At 48.0% G+C, this 18,720-nt stretch overlaps 1 protein-coding gene across 7 annotated transcripts in view; it reads left to right on the forward strand.

The window, feature by feature from the left end:
- ZDHHC3 (zDHHC palmitoyltransferase 3) overlaps nucleotides 1-18,720 on the forward strand; it is a 54,557-nt gene that overhangs the window by 17,137 nt on the left and 18,700 nt on the right. For all 7 annotated transcript variants that reach the window (XM_076006827.1, XM_012770337.3, XM_012770335.2 and 4 more), the window contains 2 exons: nucleotides 11,049-11,173; nucleotides 18,522-18,618. In XM_076006827.1, the coding sequence (XP_075862942.1) occupies nucleotides 11,049-11,173; nucleotides 18,522-18,618 (222 nt within the window). The remainder of the gene's footprint in view (nucleotides 1-11,048; nucleotides 11,174-18,521; nucleotides 18,619-18,720) is intronic.

Genomic DNA, 18,720 nt, shown 5'->3' on the forward strand with positions numbered 1-18,720 from the left:
TGGAGGGTTGGATCAGGATGGAGCTTCCCAGTGAAGATACGGCTGGAGCTAGGTGGATTTGAAATTAAAGCCACATCCAATTCCAGGAACCTGCACGGAAATGGCCTTCACTTTGCTTGGGGAGGTTCATCTTTTCCTGAAAAGCTGGACAAGCCTGTTTCAGGCCGCAACAAGTGCCTCTTGGTGAATATCTGTGGGTAAAGCAGTGATGTTCTGCTCGATGACTTAGCTAAATATACCAAGTTGTGCACGTGGCTATTGAGTGTTTGTGCACCCTGATATTAAACCCTCTGTTCCTGTTCATTCTCTTGTATGGGAAAAACAAGAGAGTATGTTATTTGATAAAGACCTCCTGTGGCTTGTTTTAGTGCGTGGGATGTGTGTGTTTAAATTAAGAGAAGGAGAGCACTGCTACTGGCAGTGACACTGGCCATGCAGATTCATCTCTGTGAGCCCTAGGGAAAGCGCAATAAAGATGATGGGGTCCTGAGTTAGTTCCTGTCCTCGAAGGGCTCCATTTCCTGTTGGTTCAGGTGGCAGATTGTTAATCGGTCCCAAGGGAAGGCAGCTTTCCCAACTCAATTACATGCCAGGGACTGGTCCAGACCGTGCCTTTTCTCATGCATGTGCCTCAGGGAGACCAAACAAAGCGTGAGGCAGGGGCCTGTTGGCGCAGTGTTAACGCCCTTACAGGATCACTGTACAGCCATCACCTGGAGGGAGCAGAGTATGTGGGTGTAATTGTAAGTGCCCCCAAGCACAGGGGTACAAAAGTGTTTTCCCAGAAACATCAATGTTGCCATTCTAAAAACAAGTTAAGGATTTATTTAGAAATTTTTTTTTTTTTTTGAGACAGAGTCTCGCTTTCTTGCCTAGGCTAGAGTGAGTGCCGTGGCGTCAGCCTAGCTCACAGCAACCTCAAACTCCTGGGCTCAAGCAATCCTACTGCCTCAGCCTCCCGAGTTGCTGGGACTACAGGCATGAGCCACCATGCCCGGCTAATTTTTTATATATATATATTAGTTGGCCAATTGATTTCTTTCTATTTTTTTTTTATAGTAGAGACGGGGTCTCGCTCAGGCTGGTTTTGAACTCCTGACCTTGAGCAATCCGCCCGCCTCGGCCTCCCAGAGTGCTAGGATTACAAGCGTGAGCCACCGCACCCGGCCCTATTTAGAAATTTTTATGATGCTCTTGCTATTGGGGATACAGAAGTAGAAGATAATATTTTGCTCAGTTCATGTTTAGTATCTACTAAGCCCCAGGCACTGTTCTTAGCCTTAAGGTGCCCTCTGTTTGGAGAGTACAGGTGAGGGTGGTCCTGTGTGATGAAGGCTGTGGCAGAAGGAAGCCTGGATTGCTGGGGGAGAACATTAACCAATCTAGGTAGGGGTGACGGCTTGGAGGACGTAATGTCCAAGCCAGTTCTTGTCAGAGCAGTGGACGCTGAGGACAAGAAGACAGGCAGAGGGGGCAGCATGCTCAAAGACTTAGGAATGCAGGAGTGTGGCTCCTGTGGGCAGCCAGGAGTTGTTTGGAACGGTGGGAACTTAGGTGAAAATGGGTTTGGGCTGATGATGTGGATGGGGTGCCGAAGAGGAGGGAGGATAGGAGTTGGATGATGAAAGGCAGTCTGGAGCCCCTGAGGATTTTAAACAAATTTTATTTTATTTTTTTATTTCAGCATATTATGGGAGTATAAATGTTAAAGTTACATACATTGCCCACACCCCCCTCCCCCCTCGAGTCAGAGCTTCAAGCGTGACCATCCCCCAAACGTTGCACGTCTCACTCATTGTGTTTGTATACACCCATTCCCTCCTCTCCCCTCCCACCCGCCTGACACCCGATAAATGTTTTTCCTATATGTCCACTTAGGTGTTAAACAAATTTTAAACAAAATTGTCATTTTACAAGGATCACTCTGGCAGTGGTGAGCAGGAGTGGCACTGGTGGGGGAATAAAGTGAGTGGCTGTGCTTATTGAGTGTCTGTTCTGTGAGCAATGGATACAGCTGTGAGCAAGACAGACAAAAATGCCTGCCCTCTTGAAGCTCACATTCTCATGGTGGGGCCAGGTAGTGAAGACGTGATTGAACAAAGTATTTCAGAAACTGATGAGTGTTTTAAACACAATAAAACAAGGTGACCTGGGTGATACGGTAGTGACTTTTCTAGGGTAAACGGGGACAACTTTCGATCAAGGTGGTCCGAGAAGGCCTCTCTGAGGTGGTATATTTTGAGCTGATCAGAATGACTTAAAGCTATAATCCAGGCAAATGAAGATCCAAGGGCAGAGGAGAGAGTAGGCATGAAGGGCCAGAGGCAGGAGTGTGCTTAGCACATTCAAGAAACAGGACAAGACCAGGGTGATCAAAACATGGTAGGGGCAAGAGAGACAAGAAAAGGTGGAGAGGGCCTCAGAGGCTGGATTATTTAGGGCCTCATAGACCTTGTGAAAACATGGTTTTTATTCTATGTGCAGTGAGAAGCCATCAGAGAGGCAGGGTGTGATCTGATTTGCTTTGTGCTTGCAATGGAGGTTCAAGGAGTGACGAGTAGAAGTGAGAGACTAGAGGTGTATTGCAGGTGTCCAAACAAGACATGGCAACAGCTCCGCCCAAGGCAGGAGCAACGAAGCCAGGGAGAAGCCGTTGTTGGAGTTGGAGTCCATTTAAGCCACTAGTTCTCAAGCCTGACTGCACTGTAAAATTCCCTGGAGAGCTATTTAAAAGCACTGATGCCTGGGCCCTACCCTCAAAGATTCTACTCTAATTGGCCTGGCGGAGGGCCCTGGGTTTTGGGATGCTTTATAGCTCCCACATTTCTCTCATGTTCAGCCATGTCTGAGAACTGTTGTCAGAAAGCTGATAGAATGGAGAGAGATTGCAGACTGTGCCTTCTAGAGAGTCTTGGCTGGAGCAGCTGGGGTATTGCGGGTGCCTTACATTGAATGGGAAAGTCTGGGGAGGAATGGATTTTAGAGGAGAAATCGAGGCTTGTGTTATGACCAAACAGCTCCTATATTACATGTAAGCAGAGATGCTAGGTGGGCAGTAGATAGCCAGTCTGGGGCTGGTGGAGGGTCAGGATCAGAGAGTGGAGTGTAGAGGTTGTTGGTTTATAAAAAGCATGTGAAACCTGGGAACTGGATGTTGGCCCATGAGAGAGGAGGCTTCCCCCCTGCTATTCCCACCGCCCTCACACATGTGTATTCTGTACACACTACACTGAAGCATGCAGCTTCTCCACACTCCTCTGTGGGCTGGCCCTTGCAGTGGTTACAGGAGACCATGGTTCTCACTGTGGTCTATTGCTCCATTTCCAATCCTAAATGGGTGAAAGCCTCAGGCTATGTCCCAAACACCAGTTAGCTTCTCATAGGTGGTAACCTAAAAGAAAAAGGCCCAAAATGAAGAATTCGTTAAATATCTACCATATTTACGGGGAGCAACTCAAAGCATGTCCTACAAACGTGCCCATCTCAGGATCTTCATGCCACCACCTGCCTCTCCCCACCCGCAGCATGTGGCATCTTATACAAAACAGAGGATATAAAACAAGAGAAGTAGGGCTGCAGAGGTAGAAGCTCCCAGGGCACCAGTGGAGTACCCTAGACTTCCAAGAAGTAGAGCTGGGAGTCCAGACCTCAGATGAAAAGCAGAGTAGTTAGAGGTTCCTCACTAATACTGTAAGGGTGGTCTGTTTTTAGAAAGTGGTTGCTGCAGGTTCTCAGGAGTTCCCTAATGACATTATAATGTTTTGTATCTCAAGAATTCATGTTGCAGGTGTTTTTTCAGAACTTACATCCAAAGGTTTAAAACAATGTATGTACTGTGTAGCATTTTGATTTATTAGCATTATCAGTTAAAAAAAAACACAACAAAACAAATTTCTTATGGTCTCCCCATATTTACTGTGCCACTTCCAGCTTTGAGATTCTTATTCTCAATGTAACATCAGAACAGTTGCGACCACCGCAGCCTCTGTAAGTAAATGACTTAGCAGTCGTTTACTCCAATGTAGCAGTAGATGGGTCCACACAGAGCTTGAGCAAGGAAGAGGGAAACGACTCCCAAAGGTGTAAGTAGCTCCGTGGAGGTGAGACCGCCGTTTGAGAAAGAGGGTGAAAGGGGTAGGCCTATCAACAGAGGGAAGGGGACAAATGGACCGAGGAGCAGGGGCCTCACTTGGCTGGTAGGCTGGCCTGGAGGCAGCGTGGGCGGGAGTGCAAGTCATGCTGGTGTTCGGTCCGTGATGCCTCTCCTTGCTCACTCTGTGGTTGCGTAATGTCATTCATTGAAGGAGCTTTCTGTGTTCCTGAAACACTTCAGACCTTTAGACGTCTAGAAGGGCCCTTCTTGCCCTGGGGAGGCAGCCTCTTGAAGACAGCCTGGACTCAGAAACCCGTATCTTTGTGCCCCTATTTCTTTCCCCTCATTCCCAGTTCTAGCACCTTTTATTTGCCATGTACAGACCATTTTAATTCTCATCCTTTGAATTCCCTTAGGAATCCTGAGGCAGTTTCCCTTTAAAATACAGATCTGGGACAATGCCTGTCTCCCAGAAGTTACTAAAAGCTGGGTAGACATTGTTTCTTTTTGTCCTGGCTGCCAGGAAGCCCAAAGCCAAGAGTTACACAATCACAGCAATTGTATAAACCCTTATGATCAGCATATTTTCACCCTTCCCTTTTTTGGGTCTTATCATTTATTAACTTCATAAATTATTTCAAATCTGAAATTTGGGAAAAGGGCGTGTTGCTTAATGACAGAGATACATTCTGAGAAATGCATCGTTAGGTGACTTTATCATTGTGCAACATCGCAGAGTACACGTTCACACACCCCTAGACAGTATAGCCCACTACACACCTAGGCTATGTGGTGTACAGCCTATTGCTCCCAGGCTATGAACCTACCTGTGTAATAGCATGTTACTGCACTGAATACTTTGGGCAACTGTGACACAATGGTAAGTGCCTGTGTATCTAAATGTATCTAAACATAGAAAAGATACAGTAAGGCCAGGGCGGTGGTTCACGCCTGTAATCCTAGCACGCTGGGAGGCCGAGGCGGGTGGATTGTTTGAGCTCAGGAGTTCGAGACCAGCCTGAGCAAGAGCGAGACCCCCCCCCCCCCGTCTACTAAAAATAGAAAGAAATTAGCTGGACAACTAAAAATATATAGAAATAATTAGCCAGGCATGATAGTGCATGCCTGTAGTCCCAACTACGTGGGAGGCTGAGGCAAGAGGATCACTTGAGCTCAGGAGTTTGAGATTGCTGTGAGCTAGGCTGATGCCATGGCACTCTAGCCTGGGCAACAGAGTGAGACTCTGTCTCAAAAAAAAAAAAAAAAAGATACAGTAAAAATACAGTATAATCTTAGATGTGGTCCATCTTTAACCCAGACATCATTATGTGGCACATGACTGCAAATCCATTCAGTTTAACCACATTGTTAAGGAAAAGAAAACTTCATCTGTCTGCCTGCCACTGCCTCCTCCCTTGGAATCCCACCCTGTGGACACCTCACTATAAACAGACTTCCACGACAATCTCAGACCGCTGTAGGCCACTGATTTTAGTTTCAGCTGCCAAAAATCATCAGTGGAAATGTTGGGGCTCACTTCAAATGTGCAGTTGGTATTCCCTTCTGGAGTCTCTTTTGGCAGCTTATGGAGCACGTGCTATATACAGAACCAGTTGGCATGTATTTTCTTGGCAGGGCAGTGCAGCAGCATGGTGTCGGGCCAAAGGAGGAGTAGCACGTGGGTCCTCCCCCAGCAGGCTGGGTGCAGGATGCAGCCAGAGAAAGGCCTTGCTCATCTTGCCCAAAGTTATTGGCACATTCCCTGGGTCGGGTCAGGGGACTTGCCTCAGGGTCCATTTGAGTAGCTTGCTGCTTTCTCCTTCATGCCAGGCAACTTCTCACATCTGCTACTGAGCAACTTGTAAACACCAACGGGAAAATCTTTATGGCTCCAGGGAGAGAAATTGACCCATTTGTGGACCACCTACCTCCTACTTTTCTGTGGAGGAGACAGGTGGCCCTGTGATGCAGGCCTGGGGCTGGTCACCATGCTCCTGGGAGAGTTGTTAGAGGGAGAGTTTCTGCCTAGACCAAGAGGTGTGCACGGCCCTTAGTCCCGTGGCCGCAAAACAGTTTTCATTCTTGTTGCTTGAAATGGATGGGACTGTTGGATCCTCAAAATCATTGGCATTTCTCTAGAACCTGTCTTCAGTCCTTTCTACCATGTCCTTTTACATTGTCATGTCCTAGAGCAGATACTTATTGGAACAGGCCTTATTATCCTAGGACTATTTCAGTCTTAATATTAGTGTGCTGATATAATTGTTGGCAGTAGAATACTGTGGCAATAAAAAAAAAAGTATTTCCAAGTCACTTAATAGAAATACCTGATAACTATGTTCATCTTCTGATAGTGACGTAGTTTCCAAATTTGGATTGCCTGGGTCCGAGTCCTAGTTTTGCCACTTATTAGCCATGTTGTCTTGATAAGTTACTTGACTTCCCTGCTTTAATTATTTTATCTATAAAATGAGGAATATCATAGTCTCTGCCTCATAGGTTTATTGTCCAAATTAACTGACAGAATACAGTTTTGTCACACAGCCTTTGGAACTGTGCCTGGCATTTAAGCGCTCAATAAATGTTGTATCATTATTATTCATTGTGGGTTTTATTGAATACATTCTTGATGCCAGGCCCTGGGCAATTTGTTGGGCTACTGACAGACATTGTCCCCCAGGAATTTACAGTCATACACAGGAGATGGTATGTAATTAAATGTTGTGTTCTAATACACATACAAGCCGTGGGAGCACAAAGGCCAAATGATGGGCTCTGCCATGGGTATGGCCTGGGGCCATTAAGAAGAAGGCAGAGGAAGTGATCCCTAGGTTAGTTCTGATTTGGGTGCTAGAGGCAAGGAGGTACCTGGCAGGCTGGAGGGGAGGGACAATTGGGGTGATGCTAAAATGAGGCCCCTGAGAGCAGAAAGGAAAACCTGGAGAACATGGCACCTTTGGGAAACTCCAGGTCAGCCACAGGGAGGGAACCGTGTAGGGATCGGTGGTCCAGGGCTGGGTTGTGGTGGACTTGTGAGCCCTGCCCAGGAGCTCAAACTCTGGTCCATGGCCCCTAGGGATCCAGTGAAGGCTTTTAGGCCAGGGGAATAACGTGATCAGGTTTACATTTTAGGAGGTTTACTCTGGAAATTAGTGGGGAGGAAGAATAGAGGTAGACCTGCAGGATGTGAGGGAGGGAGTAGAGGCAGGAGGACCTGGCAGATTCCCCGATAATCTGGGGCAGGTGATGATGGGGCTGAACTAAGGCATGGCAGTAGCTGGCAGGGAGAGCTGCACACATAGAATTCAAGGCACGGATTTGAGTGAAATTAACCTGGTAGAGTGGGAAGGATGTGGGGCAGAGGGTTAAGAATTGGGGATGACTACTGTATTTCTACTCCGATGACAGAGTAGATGGATGGGCCATCACCCAGGAAAGGGAGAATTGGGATGACAGTTCAGGGAGAAAGTAGTGGGTTCAGTTTTAGCTGTGTATGATACCTCTGGGATAGCCAGGTAGACATATCTGAAGATCCAGAAGAGGTTCGAGTTGGATCTAGGAATTTGAGCATCATCACTAAGTGATGATAGAGGAAGTACAGATTATAGGAAAGATTGTCCAGGACATTGTGCAGCATGAGCAGGGAATAAGGCTGCAGGTAGAACCCTGGTGAACACCAGTGACCAGGATGGGTGGGGTCACAAGCACAGAGGGGTGAGGCACAGCTCCCCAGATAGGAAGGAGGGACTGGTCAGTGAGGAAACTCCAAGGAAGATGAAGGCTAAGGGTTGGCTTTTGGATTTGGCCACAGGGAGTTGCTCAATGGCCTGTCGAGAACAGTTGGGGGGACAGGTGCCAGAAAGCAGTGAAATAAAGAGTGGGAGGTGAGCAGAGACATTAAGCACGCAGTGCTTCAAGAGCTCAGCTACGAAGGGGAGGGAAGAATGTGGAGTTAGTTGGCTAAGAACCCAGGGCTAAGCTCAGAGGTAATAGTCAGGGGTCTCTGAGAGCCAGAGTCAGCTGGGAGCCTAGTCTTCCAAGACAGTGGGGACTGGCGGGTCCAAGGAGGTGAGGAATGTGCAAGGCATTTAGCTCCAGCATGCTCAGTGTTCTCTGAAATCAGAAAGAGAGTGGGCTTGGGTTGAAGGTACTAGAAGTTTGGGCTAGCCACTAAGGGGAATGGTTGATGGAGGCACATCATACCCTACCCCTACCACCCAAATGCACATGCATGCGCGTACACACACACACACACACACACACACACACACGTACCCGTATACATACATACTACATTCCTTCCCCACTAGGAACTCAGAGCTCTGTGCAGAGAGGCTGGAAGGAGAAAGAATTCTGCCATAGCCAGAGCAGAAAAGCTTTAACAGCTTCTACTTACTTCTTTTAAACTAGATTTAAACTGATTCCATTATGGGGCCAAATATATATTTTGGTAGCTATATGATCCATTTTTATGGATCTATAGACTTTTGAAAGTGTTTCTAGCTTACTGTGTACAAAGAGAAAGGACTGAAAGAATATGCTTCCAAATGTTAGTAGTACTCATCTTGGGTGATCAAAAAGTGAGTTTTCCCTTTTTCATTTTTTTCATCTATATTTTCTTTCTTAAAAATCACAAACAACAGCCGGGCGTGGTGGCTCACACCTGTAATCCTAGCACTCTGGGAGGCTGTGGCGGGCGGATTGCTCAAGGTCAGGAGTTCCAAACCAGCCTGAGCAAGAGCGAGACCTCGTCTCTACTATAAATTAAAAAAAAGAAATTAATTGGCCAACTAATATACATAGAAAAAATTAGCCGGGCATGGTGGTGCATACCTGTAGTTCCAGCTACTTGGGAGGCTGAGGCAGGAAGATCACTTGAGCCCAGGAGTTTGCGGTTGCTGTGAGCTAGGCTGACGCCAGGGCACTCACTCTAGCCTGGGCAACAAAGTGAGACTCTGTCTCAAAAAAAAAAAAAAAAAAAAAAATCATGAACAAGTATTACTTGCTTAGTAAAATCAGTACATTTGGATCTGCCAGGCTGCAGTAATGTGTAATCTTTGAGACATCCCTGTAAAGTGTGTAAGAATGGGAGGACTAGGTGTGTCTCAGTAGTGCCAGTGGGACAGCAGTGGCAAAAATGTCTCAGCAGGCCTCCAACCCTGCCATCTGTCCAAGATTGCGCAGAGTAAAGTTCTTTACCATGAACTAATAACCAGGAGTTCTTAGTTCATCTGTGGAGATGAGCCCAGAAGAGCATAATATCCTTAAAGAAAAAAAAGAAAAAGAAAGGAAGGAAAAGGAAGGGGAGGAAAGAGAGAGAGAAGGAAGGGAAGGGAAGGAAGGAAGGAAAGGTAAGAAAAGAAAGTCGGTCTAGGCAGAGACTGACAGCTCATGTGTCGCAGACTCCTCAGTCTGCAGGCTGGCCCAGCTGCTCTCTGGCTCTGAGAGATGGGCCCAGGTGGCTGGGCAGGTGGGGCCCATTTACAAGCTGCTTTTTCGTCACCCCCTCCACCACCACCATATTGAGTTGGTTCCCCACACATTTTATAGATTCAGATCTCTGAATTTTCTCTCTACTATCCTCATAGTTCAGTCCTTCCTTACTAACCATCAACAATAACCTCCTAAGTAGTGTCCAGGGTTTTAATCTCTTCCTTTTCTTATTTGACCTAGACAGCGCAAGCAACCAGGCTTTCTTCCCAAAGCACCAGTGTTATCTAATGGCTCTGGGCTGCCTGTAAAGAAAATCTCACCCCAACCTTTGGGACTAGCATTCAGTGCTCTACACAGCTGGCCCCTGCCCATCAGTCCGGCCTCCCTGCTAATACTACATACCCTAGGCTCAGCACACCAATCTTCTCATCATCTCCCAGATATGCCATGCTCACCCTCACCTCTCTGCCTTTACCCATGCCCCTCCTGTGCTGGAATCCTTTTTTTCTCTCACAGGCCTACCTAGCAAGGCTCTGCACATTCCAATTCTCCTGGTTAATTTGCTGCTGCCTCCTCTGTGCTCCCTCCACACAAATGTCTTCTGCCGCATGCAACCCCTTTTACTCGAATTGCTTGTTAGCCTGCAAAAGACCACAAGCCTTCTGGAGGCAGAGACCTTTGATTCCTGAGTCCACAGCAATTAGGTGGGAGCACAGGGCTCAGCACCAAGTAGGTGCTTAGTGAAGGTTGGTTGTCGAGATCCTGCTTAGCCCTGTTTTCCTTCTGTTTGGATGAGTGCGCAGCAAGAACAGATTCTTATGGCATTTTTGTTCTGCTGTTGGTTCCAACAAACGCAAAGTATTCACAGGCGTGCTAACAGGATTGGAGAGCAGATCAAAGCAGTTCTGGACAGCAAGTCAAGTATTAATAACTGAGGGCAATGGCTCCCAGTCGTTTGTGGATTCACTAAGAACTAAATATAGATTACCAAGCCTTCATAACAACAGTACTGGTAAAAAAAATAAAATAAAATAAAACTTGATCCCAGTAAACACAACCCATTAAAATGTGGAGCTGCAAATATTGATCTGGGAAAACTGGACTGTTAGATATGGTGCTCACCGATGAAAACTCAGAAAGGGAGAAGCTGTTACCAGGACATTTAATGTAGACCAAAAAATAGTCAGTGAGTCAAATCCTCATTATAATATTTATCTAGGAAAGAATGGATTCAATGAAGATGATATTAGCAAATTGAAAATAATCAAGAACAATGTAACTGTTCAGTGTAGAAAATTAAGGGATTAATATAGCCTAATGGCATTCCCTCAGGAAAATTCGTGATCAATAAATATTCCTTGATGTTGGCATAATTCAGAACTCAAGACTCCACATGTTGGTACCAAAATGTCCTGTCCGTGTGTGTGTGTGTGTGTGTGTGGTTGCTGCTTTTCTCCACTATAGAACATTAGAACCGATTGAGCCCTCGGCCCAACCCTGATGCCTTTCGTCTTTCCTACAGGGGGCAGTGCCCAAAGGAAATGCCACTAAAGAATTCATCGAGAGTTTACAGTTGAAGCCCGGGCAGGTGGTGTACAAGTGTCCCAAATGCTGCAGCATCAAGCCCGACCGAGCCCACCATTGCAGGTACACTTGCTGGGGCTCACCTCCTCTCTCCTCCCACCACCCTGCCTCCCTCCACCCCATGCCCCCTGCACGCACACACGTCCCCCACTAGCAGGAAAGCGCATTGGGTGTGGGCTCAGGATACCTGTTCCAGGACTTGATTCTGCCACATCTGATGTAGGACTTGGGCAGGCCCTTGGCTGTCCCCTCCTTTATTTTGACATATGTAAAATTGAGGGGATTCCCGCTTTTCCTACCTTACAGCTTTATCACAAGGGTACCGTAGACAAAACTTTAAAAATCATTCTGTGAACATCTAGTACTTGAAGGGGTTGCCCTTGGATGCAGGCTTTCTCTTTAAACAAAACTCCTAGAGGTTATGAGCATTGCAGAAATCAACTGAAAAAGTCATTTCCCCATCCTAGCTGTGGTGAGTTTTCCCTTTTTGTTTTCAGTTTCTTTGTTGTTTTAAGTCTTCCTGATAAGAACGCATCTAGCTAAAAGTTGTGCTTTATCATTATAAGGGAATTTTAAATGCTAAATTACAGAAATATGCAAACGTCACTTGGTCTCCTTTTCAGACTGTGGTGTGTGTTTGGGGTGGGGAGGGGTTGTGGAGGAAAGAACTTGCTCCAGGTGTTGGAGGTGAGCGATCCTTCTTAGGCCAAGGCTGTGGAGACATTGGGTGGGAGAGATCTGAGCAGCTAAAAATCGGCCCACCTCTTGGAGGAGAGTCCTCAGTCTCCAGCATTCAGATCCCATGGTCAGCACCTTGGTCCCTGCCTCGTCCCAGGCGCTGCAGCCTGCCCTGCCTCATCCTCAGTCATCTTATTTGCATCTTCCTGGTCACCCCTGGGATAGGTATGGCTACAGGGACAACCTCCCTAGATGAGGAAATTAAGGCTCAAAGGGTTAAGTGACTGCTCCAAGGTCCCATAGGCGGTAACTGCTAAAGACAGGATTGGGTCACAGTGGTTCTGGCTTTAAGTTCAGACAGGGCTCTGTCCACTAGAACTCCAGTTTAGGGGTGACTCATATAACTTTATGTAATTGTATTTATGTTTTGCTGTCTCTCTGAAAGAGATCTGCAGACCTCCCCAGCTGGTTGCTGCCTGCTTGAGGGCGAGTGCTGAGGAGCTTGGGCAGGGCTAGTGGTGATCGCTACCTCCTGGGGGGTTCCTGTCTCTGAGTCAGCTTGCTTCTGAGATCTAATTCAGGTCCTGCTTCTTGTGCCTGAGATAGGGGTGTCAGTCTAGCCTTTTCCTGCCACCCGAGGGCTCAGGAGCCCCCTGTTTTCTGAGTAAGCATCACCTGGATAAAAAGGCCCAGCTTGCTTATGCAGTGCCTCAGCATAGGCCAGTGTGGTGGGCCGCTCTCCTTGAACTTACAGAGGGCAGGGTTGGAGTCCAGTGCTGTCCCCTGCCACACTGTGGGACCTCAGGCAAGGTGCTGCCTCTCTCTGAGCCTCAGCTTTCTCCTCTGTAAAAAGAGCTTTTCCTCCCCAGCTTGTCGTGAAGGTTAAATATGAGTAACTATGTGAGTCACCTAGCTCAACAACTGGAAGCTACTCGTTAGTAGAAGCGTGTGTAAGGCGTGAGGGGTGTTTTGGGTTTATAAAGGCTGGACCAGAGCAGGGAGGTGTTAACTGTGTAGAAAAGAACTTTCGGGCGATCACAGTGGTTCTTTTCTCTTCCCTCCATGAGCCCTCGGCTGCCTCCACTGCCTGGCATTTTCCTCACCGCCTCCTCCTTTCCTCTCTCCCCGGGATGATCCAAGGGAGATATTCTTGTGTGCTAGTAAACACATCAGCTTGAGCAAAACAAGATGTGCTGATTCAGATGAACTCAAGTGAGGATGCCTGTGAGTTGCCTGTCCCTGCCTCAGAATGTATGCTGACAACTTCTCCTTTGTGGTGGCACACGGTGGCCCAGTCCATCTGGGGACCCACGGTTTTGAATAAGTAGCATCCCCAGCAGACTAGGCAGACTGGGTTTATTCATGGTTGGTTGAGCCCAGAGGCAGGCTGCCTGCCTGGTTAGAGAAAATCAATGTCAGTCTTGCCCACTCGGGCAAAGGTGCATGTGTGCACCCATGTGCTTGTGCCCAGCTGTTTGGGTCCTCTCTGCCCAGCAGAGTCCATAGAGTTTGAGACAGTTTGCACACAAATGCAGATGCCAAGGCAGGGCTTTAGGTTCTTCTTGTGGGGTGGGGGTGGAGACCTCTGACTTTAGCAAGGCCCACGTCCCTCCCCCCCACACACACACTGAGGCTGAGACAGGTATGGGCTGCTTGGCTCCTCCCCTTGTTTGGTCTTTCTCATAGTTATGATTACTTATAAAATTTATATAATACGGGTATTGTTTCTTAAGCAGTTTACATATATTATTTGCTGCTCTCAACAACCCTGAGAGATCAGGGTACCCCTGCTGAGGTTGCTCCGGAGAACCTAAGTTTCTTTGCCCAGAGCCCAAAGTGAGGGTCTGCCCTCAGATCCCCTGTTGTCTCCACTGCACTGTCTTTCCCAAAACCGTTCCTGAGCTGGAGCCAGAATGTGGTGTAGATGTCTTTTTTGCTGATAATTGTAGTCATAGCCTGTGAGGTGTAAAATGAAAACTTACATGTGTAGTACCTTCTTGCTGTTTTCTTTTTATTTTCCTTGCTGGAGCATCCTAGTCTGACGCGATTGAGCTCATTTCCCAGGCTCGCTCTTTCCCTGTCTGAAGTGTGGAGGCCTTCATGCAGCTGCCCCTGGCTAAGCAGGGCCCTGGGTTTGGCTCTGGGCTTCTAGAGGTGGATTCGATGTGACCCTGACCCCAGGAGCCTTCCCCCTAGACAGGGCAGGCGCACTCCTCCACCATGTACAGTTTGGTACGTGCTGCTGTAGGGAGAGACACAGAGTCCCCATGGGACGTGGCTGTTTCTGTGCCGAGCCATCACCCAGGAAGGGCAAGAGAGCCTCAGCCAGCTCCTTGGGGGCTGACTCCCATGTAAAGGCCCTCATACCTCCCTGGAGAGTACACAGAAGCCCCAGAGAATCAATGCATATGAGCTCCAGAAAAAGGGTAGGGAACCTGGAGGAAGAAGGAAAGAGAAACACCTGCCGCCTTATAAAACAATGATTTAGAAACAAAGAAGGGGCCTGGGAAACTTGGAAGGGTAGGACACACAAAAAATCACCTCCATTTAGGGCATTTGGTCTTTGAGTGACTGTTACTGCACAGTCAGTCCCTGTGCCCCAGGAGCTCGCCAGCTCTGGAATTAGTGCCGGAAAGGAATGCCAGGAGATGGCCACGTACAAGCGCAAGGAAAGCCAGACAAGGAAGGAGCCTCAGAGAACAGGGTGGATTTGGCCAAGTGGAAAGGGTAGAGAAAGGGCCCTCGGGGCTGGGCGTGGTGGCTCACACCTGTATTCCTAGCACTCTGGGAGGCCCAAGCAGGAGGATCGCTCAAGGTCTGGAATTAGGGTTGGAGAGCGGAAACCCCCATCTCTACTAAAAAAATAGAAGGAAATTAGCTGGACAACTAAAAATACATAGAAAAAATTAATTAGCTGGGCATGGTGGTGCATGCCTGTAGTTCCAGCTACTCAGAAAGCTGAGGCAAGAGGATCGCCTGAGCCAGGAGTTTGAGGCTACTGTGAGCTAAGCTGACGCCACGGCACTCTAGCCCGGGCAACAAAGTGAGATTCTGTCTCAAAAAAAAAAGAAAGAAAGGGCCCTCAAGCACTGGGCCATCCACAGCCAAAGCAGGGAAGGTGACTGCTGGTGTGTGTGGAGGCTGGACAGGCTCCCAGTCCGTGTGAGTGCTGAGCCTTCCTTGGCCATTGCTTGGGCTGCTGTGTCTGGGAGGGGACATGGCCAAGCTTCCTGCCCACATGTGTGCCGTTGAGAGCTGGGAAGAGGGCTGCCTCTGAGGTGATTGATTCCCCGTGACTACGTGGGGTGTCAGGCTGTTGGGGGAGGCCCATATCTTTTCTTCCTCCTGTGACAGATGGTGCCTGAGGTGAAACAGCAGGGTGGGGTGTGGAGTGTCCTTCTCTGCCCCATTCTGGGACCTGTCTCCAGGCCTTGCCCTTGGCTGCTCCAAGCTCCAGCCCCAGGCCATTCTGGCTGAGCCTTCTGTGAGCAAGTCACCTCTGAGCAGTGCCTCCAGCCACTGGCCTCACCCCACTTTCTATCCGCCAGCACCTGGCCCAGGGAGAGGAGTGTCAGCATACATTTCATATCTTTGCAAACAGGAAACTCAGGGACCAGCATTTTAGACCAACTCTTGCAGCCCTCAGCGGGCTGTACTTACTTTCCCTTCACCCTAAATGATGTGTATTTTTCTAATTTGGATGCCCAATGAGACCCAGCCCATTGGGAAGCCCAGCTTCCTGGTATTCGTGCCTTGTCCCTTCAGAGAGGCCGGGAGGGGAGCAAAGGACGGCTTTGCTGTGAGAGCTTGTTTAAACTTGTGGGCAGCTTTCAGAGGATGTCCAGCCACTTGGCACTTCCTGGCCACTCAGCCAACACTGCCTCAAGAGCACCCCCTTGAAAACCCTTTGAACAATAAGTGCAAATGGAAGAGAAACTCCTCAGGAGCCTGGATCAGGGAGGTGGTTACCCTCAGGAATTTGTTCCCCAGGTAGGGAGGGGATTGAGAAATTCTAGAGCTGATGGTCTCAGGAAGAACATGCAAGAAACTGGCTATGGTGAGTGACCCCATGGAGGAAGCATGATACCTGGTGGCTGAGGCCTAGCTACGATGCAGGGAGCAGCTCACTTTTCACTATCCATACTTTTATTTATCATTTTTTTTGAAACCGAGTCTCACTCTGTTGCCCAGGGTAGAGTGAGTGCCGTGGCATCAGCCTAGCTCACAGTAACCTCAAACTCCTGGGCTCAAGCAATCCTTCTGCCTCAGCCTCCCAAATAGCTGGGACTACAGGCACGTGGCACCATGCCCGGCTAATTTTTTCTATATATTTTTATTTATTTATTTTTTTTTTTGTATATATATTTTTAGTTGGTCAATTAATTTATTTCTATTTTTGGTAGAGACGGGGTCTCGCTCAGTCTGGTTTCGAACTCCTGACCTTGAGCAATCCGCCCGCCTCGGCCTCCCAAAGTGCTAGGATTACAGGCGTGAGCCACCACGCCCGGCCTATATATTTTTAGTTGGCCAATTAATTTTTCTATTTTTGGTAGAGACAGGGTCTCTCTCTTGCTCAGGCTGGTTTTGAACTCCTGACCTCAAGAAATCCACCCGCCTGGACCTCCCAGAGTGCTAGGATTACAGGTGTGAGGCACTGCCTGGCCAAGCTGTCTGTACTTTTAAAATTGTGTGTTGGTAATAGAAAGATAGAGAAGCAGAGAGACAGAGACTAGGTAATGGAGTTGCTGGTCCCTGGCTTTCTCTCTGTCACCCTCCATGTCCCTTTCATACTTCCTTTTCTTACCTCGCCCTCCTGGCCCCCGGGAGATTCTGGAGCCTCGCCTGCATCTCTGAGATGTGACCATTCCTGACATGCCTGTGTTAGCAAGGCCCTTTGCCATGGTAGAGAAGAGCAAGGGTAAAGACCAGAACGAATCCACCACTTGTCCACGCCAGGCCCAGTGTCTGTCCACATGTATTCCTTACAGTACTTCATACAGATGGGAAACCTGAAGGCTTGGGGTCTAGCCAGTTTGACTGAGGTAGCTTAGCAGACCCAGGTCTGCATTGCCCCCACAGTTTTTGCCACATCTCCTCCTTGGGTAGTGAGTGTGCCCTGCCCTGGAGGACTCCTTCAGAGCGGTCCGTGCTTGCCGGCCCTGGAGTCCAGACAGCAGCACACCTGCAGCCCAGCAGAGCCGCTCCTGTGCTTTCCTTCCCCTTCCAGATGGTCCGCAAGAGGCTAGCCAGCACCGTGGTGTGAGTGTGACCGGGAAGGCCCTGAGGCCCGGCCCGGCCTGCAGGCTCTGCCTGCCATTGCCCTATGTGTACTTTTTTAAGAACCTAAGATAAAGTTAGTTTTGGAAACTAGTAGAGAGGAAAGCTGGTGTGAACTAAGGAAGTTTTAAAAAGGAAATCTAATTATATTCTTTCTAAGCTTGTACTTATATTTCAAACTGTTTTGAACAAATAACATCCCAAATATAGGGAGCCTAAAATTCATTAAAATAATGAATTGACAAAAAGAATGATTTTTGATAAGCATATCTGTTGGCAAATGAGTCTTTCTAAACTAGTTTTGGAAAGCAGTTGCTTTCACACCACCATCGGTCATGTTTCATATCATTACTTTGGATTGTCCAAAGTGGGGGAGGGGTGGTGTTTGCTATCAAATAAGCTTGAAACAGTCTCAGCCCCCAAATTATCACAATAACAAGTTAGATATATGCAAACTAATGAGATTATCTGGTAGGCACTTAAGCTCAAATGATTTTTCTGCTTTTTCTTGGCACAATGGATGTTATCTTAGAGCCAAAAGGTTCTGGGAGCTGGGCTTCCTGCTGTCCTTTTTTTGGTTTATTTATTTTTGTTTTGGTTTGTTTTTTTTTTTGAGACAGTGTCTCTCTCTGTTACCCAAGCTGGAGTACAGTGGCACGATCACAGCTCACTGCAACCTGCAACTCCCAGGCTCAAGTGATCCTCCTCCTTTAGTCTCCCAAGTAGCTGGCACTATAGGTGTGCACTCCCACACCTGGAAAATTTTATTTAATTTATGTATGTATTTATTTTTAATGATTTTAATAGAGACAGGGTGTTGCTATGTTGCCAGGATGGTCTAGAACACCTGGCCTCAAGTGATCCTTCCACCTTGGCTTCCCTGAGCACTGGGATTACAGGTGTGAGCCACCACACCTGGCCCTTCCTCCTGTCCTTGACCTTGCTCTGGAATAGCCCTCTCCTCTTTCCTTTGTCGCTCTAGGGTAGAGGTGCCATGCCCTCCCTGGTAGCACATGATGGTGCATCTGGAACATCCCTTTCCGTGGTTGCTTGGTCTTTAGGGAAAATCAGCAGCTATTTTCTGTATCAGCCCGTTAGGTCAAGTTTTCCAAAATACTTCTTCATTCTTTTTCCTCAGTAAACCAAATTCTAAGCTCTACATTACCTCAGGAGAGCAGCCTCTGTCTCAGCCATGTCAGTTCTATCCTATTTATATGTTAAACAAGATAAGAGGCCTTGAAAGGGAACGACTGTGTCCCCTTTGGAATGACTGCAGCCCTAGGGGTCCTGACCCTGCCTTCCTGGCCCCTTGCAACACACACCCAGCAAAACCGCTGGCAGTGCCCCAGGTAGCCATTCCAGAGGAGCGGAGCTGGAGCTGTGGGTCGTGTGTGCCCTGGGGGCCCTCCCAGCACTGCAAGGTCACCCTAAAGCTCTGACCTGTGGGTTGTTTCAGTGTTTGTAAGCGGTGCATTCGCAAGATGGACCACCACTGTCCCTGGGTCAATAACTGCGTCGGCGAGAACAACCAGAAGTACTTCGTCCTGTTTACAGTAAGTCAGCTTCCGAACTCTGCCTTGCCCTTCGTGAAGCAGTGGGGCACTTTGTTCCTTTGAAAACTCTCAGCATTGACGATGTTCTTTGCTGCTGTTGAG

This window comes from Microcebus murinus, chromosome 1 (genome assembly GCF_040939455.1).
Source record: "Microcebus murinus isolate Inina chromosome 1, M.murinus_Inina_mat1.0, whole genome shotgun sequence".
Lineage (NCBI taxonomy): Eukaryota > Metazoa > Chordata > Mammalia > Primates > Cheirogaleidae > Microcebus > Microcebus murinus.